The sequence below is a fragment of the Meleagris gallopavo genome, chromosome 1, assembly GCF_000146605.3.
Source record: "Meleagris gallopavo isolate NT-WF06-2002-E0010 breed Aviagen turkey brand Nicholas breeding stock chromosome 1, Turkey_5.1, whole genome shotgun sequence".
Taxonomy (NCBI): Eukaryota; Metazoa; Chordata; class Aves; order Galliformes; family Phasianidae; genus Meleagris; species Meleagris gallopavo.
In genome coordinates this window covers 123,212,579-123,222,214 of record NC_015011.2, presented here as the reverse complement: position 1 = coordinate 123,222,214, position 9,636 = coordinate 123,212,579, and the positions used below count along the sequence as shown (strand labels likewise).

General features: G+C 34.7%; 1 protein-coding gene across 1 annotated transcript in view; it reads right to left on the bottom strand.

The window, feature by feature from the left end:
- ANOS1 (anosmin 1) overlaps nucleotides 1-9,636 on the bottom strand; it is a 108,829-nt gene that overhangs the window by 24,694 nt on the left and 74,499 nt on the right. The window contains exons 7-8 of the mRNA XM_031557502.1: nucleotides 8,978-9,125; nucleotides 4,377-4,526 (exon numbers count right to left, since the gene is read on the bottom strand). Coding sequence (XP_031413362.1) covers nucleotides 4,377-4,526; nucleotides 8,978-9,125 — 298 coding nt within the window. The remainder of the gene's footprint in view (nucleotides 1-4,376; nucleotides 4,527-8,977; nucleotides 9,126-9,636) is intronic.

Below are 9,636 nucleotides of genomic sequence, written 5' to 3'. Positions count from 1 at the left end.
GTTTATAAGGATGTCGTGGGAGACAGTATCAAACGCCTTTCTAAAATCAAGATAGATTACATCTACCGCTCTTCCCCCATCCACCCAGCATGTGACAGCATCATAGAAGGCCACCAAGTTGGTCGAGCACGACCTCCCCTTGGTGAACCCATGCTGACTACTCCTGATAACCTCCTTTTCTCCCAGTTGTCTGGAGATGGTATCCAGCACAAGCTGTTCCATCACCTTTCCAGGGACGGAGGTGAGGCTGACAGGCCTATAATTACCCAGATCTTCCTTCTTGCCCTTTTTGAAGACCGGAGTGACATTATTTATATATTATTATTTATTATTTATTATTATTTATTATTTATTATTTATATATTTATATTTATATCATCATCACTGCAATCATCTCTGTTTAGGACCATTAAATCCATTGGAGAAAGTACCAAAAATCTTTATAAGCAAACTAGACAAAGCAAAGATTGCTACAAACAATTGAAATTTTATTTAATTTACAAATGTCCAACATATTCAAGCTTCATATTTGTATTTCTTGAATTATTTCTTATGTCATGGAAACTCTCAACATTACCAAGATACACACTCCCTTCCCATAATTTAATGATATTTTCATAGTTGCTGCTTGTTTTAAACTCACACATCCTATTTTAGGATTGTAAGAAGACTGTATTTCTGTTAATAAAAAAAAAAAAAGATAATATCTTTCAATTGTAAAACTGAACAGAATAATCTGAGATGGAAGGAATCCACAAAGTCCACAACTCCTGGCTCCACACAGTACTATTCAAAATTCAAAACTTATAACTGAGACTGTTGTTCAACTGCTTCTTCAGCACTAGCAGCTTGGTACTTCTGGTGGTACTTCCAATGTCTGATCACTTTTGTAGTAATGTATAAAATAATTATAACATTAAAGTAATCCTGCTTGCTTTCATCCATCATGTAGGATACAGAGGTCAGCTACTTGTCAGGAAGGATTTGAACTCTGATTGCCTATTGGCAATGGAAACAACCTAGATGTCAGGACATACAGTAGACTGAAGTAAAGTCTTAGTATTATAGTTGCTGCAATGACATTCCTCCTACAAATTCCTAAGCATAACTAGTGACAGTGCAATTCATAAAGGACAAAGAAGTGTGAATACAGTTCCAAAATCAGCTGGTTCCTCTGTCTGCTGTCTTTCATTATGACAACATACAGAAAATATGCTCCTTCTGCTGTGCTCACAAGCACAATGAAAAAAACTTGCTCTGCAGCACATCCTCACTAGTAAATTTTCAGTCAGTATTTCACACGTGGATTACCTCAACTCCAAACCCCTGTCAGAGCTCATGGAAGTTGCTATCTTCTAAGAAGAAGGTAATTGCCTGTATTTCAGTTTCACATAAGGCAATGGCTCCTGCTGAGTTATTGAATATGCTGTCAATTAGAACACAGAAATTCTTATGGAAAAAAAGAAAATCTGACAAATTTCCACATTCTGCCCTTCTTACACACATTTGCTATAACAATTTGTCATGAGAGAATAATGAAGACATCTTCCACTACAGCAATGAAGCATGTGACAGAGCTGGCTCCCACCACGTAATCAAACTGGTTGTCCCCCTGGTATTACTGGATGTACAGAGATTCAAACCAGAATCTGTACAGTAAGTAACTCAAGAACTCAGCTAGAACATTCCTCACAATTCAACTAAAAGCAACAGGAAGTCAAATTATGTCATTTCTAAATGATGTGTGACATATCTGTCTCTGATGATCTGCAGTGGTGGGGATTACACTAGTTTCAAACAGTTAATTCTGAACAGTAAAAACTTTCCTAAGTTCCTTTGATCCATTAACTCATCTCAACAACGTAATTCCCTCTGAAAGTAATGTCTCCTATTTATTTCCATGGAAACAACAACAGCTACAAACAGCATAATAACACTGAGAGAGCAAATTCTCAGCTACAAAATACTATTTTTCAACAGTCACCACCACTAGCTATGCACTTTGTCAGTGATGAATAAAGGCTGCACGTCATGTCGCACTTATAAAAATCTTCACGGTCTTCCAGAACATGGCTTGTTATTCATGTTGTTGCTGCCACTGCTGAAATGAACCACCCACTGCCTCACTGTGCTCACATCCACTGTTTACTCTCCATAAACATTCGGCAAGTGTCAAGGAATAGTGCCATTTTTTCTTCATGGAGGAATTTAATTCCACCCCTTTGTTTCATCCACACCTCCAGGTCAGACACCAATTTGTCAGACTGCCCCTCTGCTGCCATCTATCACACAACAACAACATGTAATGGAATACTGTCTGGCAAGTTCAGTCTCTACTGCCCTACCACCAACATCTGCCTCTAACATCATGGGCCAATATAATAAAACAGGAGGCATTACTTTCAGACTTTGCATGATAAGAATGCTGATTAATTTTTTTCTTTTTATATACATTTATAGTCTTAACACAAATATGACTTTCAGCTACGTGACAATGTGGAAAACAGCTCCAGATTTAGATGTCAACATTAGACATTTACAATGCAATGTCTACTTATAAGCTTGATTGCTAATTTACCATTATAATTAGAGAATAACTAGTTCAAGATATCTGTTTTGAATCTTGAGACATTTTCTTTTTTTTCAGTTCAGACTGTTCAGTATTGAATCTGTTACCAGAGAGATATGAGGCATCTCTAGATTTTCTACATATGAGTTGTCAAGTCTGAACTGATCATCTAGGTCCCCTTAGTACTCAATAAGGAACACGGGCAACTACAGAAGATTACTTAGCTGCTGTATGGGATCAACTGCTTCAAAAGTCATCTGCTTTTCTGACTATAAAAGCAGATGAAACAACTTGTTGACAGCCTGCTTTCAGAAGGATAAAGTTTGAGGCTATCGATATAAAGCTCCAAATACATAAATCTCACTTTGGATAACTGAAAGCATATTACTGCATAAACTTACTATTCATAATTAAATTGCTTCAATTTTTATTTAAACTTTAAATTATCTTGGCATTCCATAAAGTTAGGCAAAATTTAAATTCTAATGGGAAAATCTATAAAACAGAAACATATTCAAAAAAGGGACAGACACTTAGAGTGTGTACGTAGTCAGGTTGAGCCAAAGTTTTTATTGGAGGAATAAATATTTAATTTAAGAGAATCTCATGCAGCAGGGAAAGAGACGTATACATTTAAACAGGTAGGCACTTCTTAAAAAGTGAAAGCTACATCTCATAAACCGCACCACCCAATGTGACATTCTTATGTTATATAGGATAACTGAATAGCTATATAGCTTTTCTCAAGTTAGGAGGGTACTGTATAAACCTAATCCCTTCCCCCAAAATTAAGTATTTCTAAAATTCTTTGAAAAATTCCAGAGGAATAGGTTATTGTCTATTTTGCAGCCCTTTATGTCAAACACAAAAACGTTATGCATGTGCTACTGCTTTGTAGGTAGATGATTCAAGTTAAAACACTAATAGAGTAGGTGTATTTTTAAATAACAGCATATGATGCTGTTATGGCTAACCTAGAGCAATGTAGAAAAATCTGTATGCTCCTAGAGGGAAAGAAAGGAAAATCCTTTTTTTTTCATTTCTAAATCTGATTAGATACTTAAAATGCACAGCATTTTCCTTCAGTCTTAAAGACTTAGACAAAATCATCACTTTTTTCTGCAAGAAAAAAAGGTGCATGTAGCCTAGCAGACACAACCAATGCACAGATTTTTGTCTGTGGTCTTGGCAAACTCTTTTTCCCATTCTAATTCAAAGTGACTGATAAAGCTTGGCATCAAGCCTATAATGGCCCTCACATAACCACTGTAGCTCTAAATTTTGTGGTTCAGACTATAGTTTAGTTTTTGCGACATCACTACATGATTTCCATACAGACTCATTTTCTGACTCATTTCTCAACTGACAAAGTCCAAAATGTCATGCTATAGTGGCATCCAAAGGAGTACCACATGGGAACAGTATGCACTTGAGATCTCTTGACCACATTCCAGGGAGACTACATGTCTAGTCACAAGAGTTCTGTGACGTAAGGACAAATTCTGATTATTTACTTACAAGAAGCAATTTCTTCTGAACCAAAAATCATCTCAGCTCTGAGAAGATTCAGTACTCCAACATGACTGACTACAATTTTTAGGTAGCTGACACATAATTTCTTTCTGGCAGACATAACAAGAGGCAATGTTCCACTCTAATGTGAAGGTGAAGGGATAGAAGGATGGATGTTGTATTTGACTTCAAATGATTGAATGAGGCTCAATATATTATAACAATGTTCTACAACTCTGAGACAGGTTAGGAAAGTTCCTCCTTAAAAAAAGAGTAAAACAAAAATTTGACAAACCTGTCTTCTTCCAGTAGACTTTAACCTGAAGTTGATTGTCCTGATAGAAAGGAGTTCCAATTTTAAGAAAACGCGTGGGTTTTCTTCTTTGAAAAGTTGGGTAAGGATCTACCAGTCCTTTTGGAGGTTTTCCAGCAGATGTCTGCTCATCTGCAGTATACAGAAAAATAAAGAAATTATTTATTTAATACAGTGCTGTCTAATGACTATGCCAACAATGTTCAAATTCAGAAAAAAAATCACAAACTTACCTTATTTTAATGTCTTAGCTAAATGAAATTACTGTAACTATAAAAAATGGTCCATATGGTTGAAAAACATAATTTGTTTGAAATTCAGTAAAGATATTTTAGAGAGACAAAAAAGACACACCAGTGCTGATATGAAAATGTTCTCTAAATTTTCAAAAGGATCATAAAAAAAGGGAGTGTATTTATATTCCCAGGAATAAGAGAAGTTAACACTCTGATTTTTTTCAACAAGCATGGTATCTAGCTGTACTTCTATATAATCATTCCTCATCTTTATATTTGCAAAGTATTTGAATATAGCCAAAAACCTGAGGACAGGATTGAGTGTAACCCACAGAGGCTGCATGTGGTTATTACATCAAAGTAAATAGAGTCCTCTGGTATGGTATATGAGAACACTGTGGTCAGATTAAAGATCTTTTTTGCCTGCTTTCCTGTCTCCAACAGTGAACACCGAGTGCTTAGAAAAACACTGTACGAGCAGAATGAACTTTGAGCAAATCCCGTGATATGTATGCCTTCCAACAAGCAATAGTAATGCAATGTCCTTCATCAAGCTCTTCATCTGGTAACATTTTATGAATATTTAGCAGTGTTGTCAGTATGCTTAAATGTTTTCAGTTTAAGAGGCAGTAGTGTGGATTCAAAATGCATTCATTGCACACTGTCAAATATAACAGTTCTGACTGAGGGCAGTATTTGCATCAGATTAACAAAAAAACCTGTATTTAATTCAATATTACATATAAATGAAAAATGAAGATTCCAATTATTAGGAAGTGGCAAATTATTAGCTGTATACTCAAGAGAAAGAGAAAAAGATTTAAGCTTCAACAATCATCATGAGAAACACGTGAACTTGGGTATGGTACACTACATGTAACTTCAGCTAAAACTCAAATTGCTTTTTGAACAAATTTTATTTTTCCAATCTTTTGCTTAGTCTGATACATTTTTACTTTTTTACTTGCTCTTTTACACTGAAGTAAATGTACTGGATTCAAGTACGTTCTTTCACAAGGTCATCAAAGTGTTTATGCTATCTGAAAGGAAATCACGAAGTGATAGAGCAAAGTACAAACTTGAACCTGTTAGGCATATTTCAATGTAAAGTATTTTAGTTTAACCAAATTTGTATTTTGCTGGTTTCTCTCCAATTTCAGAACAGGAACACTGATTTAAACTATATACTACATACGCTGATCAAGAGAGAGAGAATCTTGCTGCATTTCCCAGAAGAGAGACACATGAATACAGTGAGGCAAGATATTTTCAAGAGCGAGGAAAGATAACACCAGAGAGCCGGGGTCAAAGCTCACAGAAGTCCATAGGACTAAATTACTTTAGTGGGTTATGGACTGATTCTATTCCGACAACATGAACAGCCACCTAAAAAAAGAGCTTAATTCCACAGCGAGTTGAGCAATTGACAGTGGGACTCCAGCAAAATTGGAATGGTGCTTCTGGAACTACTTCCCAAAGGCCATAAAATTCCCCAAATGACAAGGGGGCATGAATGTCCTGTCCTAGATAATATTTCAGGCAATTATTTTTTCAGATTTTTCCATCTGCTTCTGAGTATTATCAAAAATACCTCAAGCAGAAGTGTTTCTAACTAGCTAACTTTAGTGAGAGTCAGAAGATTAATTCAGATCTATTTGCATCTCCTTCAGGGGTAGATTGTATTTGCTTTTCCATATACGCCATAATTTAGCCATTTCATAATAGGTACAAACATACTTCTCAGTAGAATGCTTTGTTGACTAAATTGTGTGGTATCACAGTTTCGGCTCAAATAATCTCCAATTCTTTCATCCATGGCTTTAACAGAAAGTATGTTCTCTATATGCTTATTATTGAAGTACTCTCTTGTAAAACAAATATGTGTTTTCAAGTTCTCACAGACACAGATTTGCAGTTAAAAAGAAAATACTGCTCATTAGCTAAATGGATGGTCATACTTTGAATACAGCATTCACACACTTGAGGTACATTTGCAATCAAAAATATTCTGAATGCAGTATTAATTTGTTTTAAAAAACAATACAGCAGCCATTTAAACTCTTAGTAGAAAAGGTCAATATAGTAAAGTGAAATAAAGCACAAAAACTTATGTACATAATAAACTTTCACAGAAACTACTGATAGACTTTTATTAGTAAAAAGGGCAAGGAGAGGGTAGATTATCCAAGTTATTCAAGGGACTTTAAACCCTGATGGTAGGAAAGACGTATTACTGGTGTGGACATAAAACGATGAACCCACCAGTCATTACTGATAGAATAAATGCCACTTGGTAGAGGACTTAGAGGAGGATAATGTGGTAAGTTACAGGTGATCTGCATCAGATTCAGAAAAAAACAGCGTTCTGGAGAGAGATAATTGAAACAAAAGTCTTCCTCTCCCAGCACAACCCCTTTTTTAACATATCAGCAGTATCAGAGAAAGTTGATACAGCGCCAGTTTCTTATTGTAAAGAAAAAGTAAGGAATGACATCTACCCAGATAAAGTACAAGCTCAGTTATACCAGCTCCAGTTTAGAGGGACTGCATTATGCAGAAAGTCTTCTTTTAATGTTTTGAAAGACTATAACCTAACATCAGGTCTAATAATAAAGCTGCTGAACATCAGTTGATTAATTAGTGTTCTTCCAAGAGGGGAAAATTTAGAAGGCTATTCTCATAGTAAAATGAGGGAAAGAAATTAATAGCTTCCAGAATAAAGCCCTGCCTCAGACTCACATGAAATTCAGGTAACAGCCTACTCCTGGGACATTATTCCTACATGAAGTAGACTCAGTTACACGTTCTTTCTTGGAGCTGTAATTTAATCTGGCAAAATAACAGTAGTATGATATCATCCATGTTCCTGAAAACGAGCTCATTTTTGTGGGCAATGCCAGAAAACACAGGTACAGTCAAGGTGAGCCAGTAGAAAGGCAAAATTTCTGTATTCATTTATATAGTGCTTCACCAAGGATTTAACATAAACTTGGCTTATATCCACACTGTGCAGATTCAAGCTCATTTTCTGCTATGACTTCCAAGAAAAGGCAGTACATTCAAGATACCAAAGTTTAGCCCTTTGCTGTCTCTAAAATGGCCCAGAAAGGTTGTAGAAGTGAGCTTAATATAGGGAGAGAAAGGAAGGAAATGGATTTTAAGTCTGTTTTATCTTCTTGGTGCATTAAAACAGGAAGCAACTGTAGATGTAGAAGTCTGTCCTAGGTAGCAATTAATTTAAAGTATTTTATACATGTCCAAACAGAATATACATGCAGAAGGGTCCAGTAAAAAAAGCCATCGATTAGTTAGATGAGGCTATTTAGGTGAATGTAATGTTATGAAAATGGTGCCAAATAAAATTTGATTGCACTTTAAAATCAAAAAGTAAATGAATAGAAAATGAAACAATTAGGAAAGAATATTAGAAATGATATCTCTAGCATCTTCTTATCAGAATTTTGCTTTATTGCTTTATTGATTAATCAGAGATGTATCAGAAGCTAAGACAGTAATTCAATATTGCATTGCAATTATAAAAACATTTAACTAAGACTCGGTTTACTCTCATATTCAGATACAATTTTAAAATACATTGTCATAATAAAGTGAGAGAAAGAAATTCAATAGCTTGCTTAATGCTACTTTGGCTATATGCCATAATAATGCATAATGATGGCACCTGGGATTCTTTTCCACTTACCAGAACAAAGTTGAATCGAGCATTGCTTTAGCATGTGAAGTTTTAAATATCTTCGAAATAATCTGACCTCTAAAGATATCAAGATTTTAATTTGAATTTTTGTCCTGTGTGTGTAATAATTTCTTGAGAATTCATTTATCAGGCACAAAACAATTAAGATTCTCTAATAGAAGAGTCAGTGTCTTATTTCACTTTCTACAAAGCATATATTTGTATGGTCCAAGAACCGGAATTCATAGGGTAGTAAAAATAGTCAGGATTTTTAAAAGCACTGCAAGTCAAAACTGTCCAGTTAAGAGAAGGATACAGAAATGAATTTACAGAAGTCAGTAAGAAATATTGCAAAGATTTATAGATGTACTGCATTTTTCAAGTCTTAACATCACAATGGTGCAAATGCATTCATTTTTATTGCATTTCTTTAAGGTGAGTAGCAACTAAAAAAAAGAAATAGGCAAAAATTCTTATCAAGTTTTAAACAGGAAATTTAACATTAAAAGGTTACTCAGCTTCATCAAGATCAGATTACTCCGCTATCAAACAGCCAGCTTAAAGAAAATAATTTAAGAAATCACTATTTAAAACATTCAAATTCCAGTTGAAGAAGAGATAAAGCATTCAGGTGTCTGAATACAATTACTCACTATTATTCCTGCTGTCCTGTGCCGTGCTAAAATGAAGAGAAACCTTAGCACTTTTAAGGCGTGTCTGACCCCAGCGTGTTACTGCCTGTAGTTCTACATTGTAGTTGCTGTTGGGTTGGAGTCCCTCCAGGACCACATAATTTTGGGGCTATAATAGAGAATATATATAAATATATGAGGAAATTATAGTATTACGGAAACACAGGCTTGTATTAAAAGCAGGATTGTTATCTTAAGCACACTACTCTTTTGAAATAAGAAAAGAAAACTTATGTATCAGGAGAACAAAAGTTTGCTTCTTTAAAACTGTATTTCATTCTACTCTACTTTTCTTTGACATTTGTTATAGTACTAACCTTATTGACATTTATAGAATTTCAGTAATTCCTTGGCAAATATAGTTACTTACAGTTTAGGCCAAAATAAGGTTGTAATTATATATGTATGTACATATATATACACACACACAAAATACAAAATACAAAAATACTTTTTTTGGTATGCCAAAATTATTTCAGTTAAAGAAATTAAAACTCATTCATCCACAATTTTTTTTTTTTGTATTAGCAAAGCAACTGACAACTTAGCCTCGAGATAGCTAGCCTGAAAACAGTTACATACAATGTTCAATACATTTGTTAATATTTTCTATAAAATGT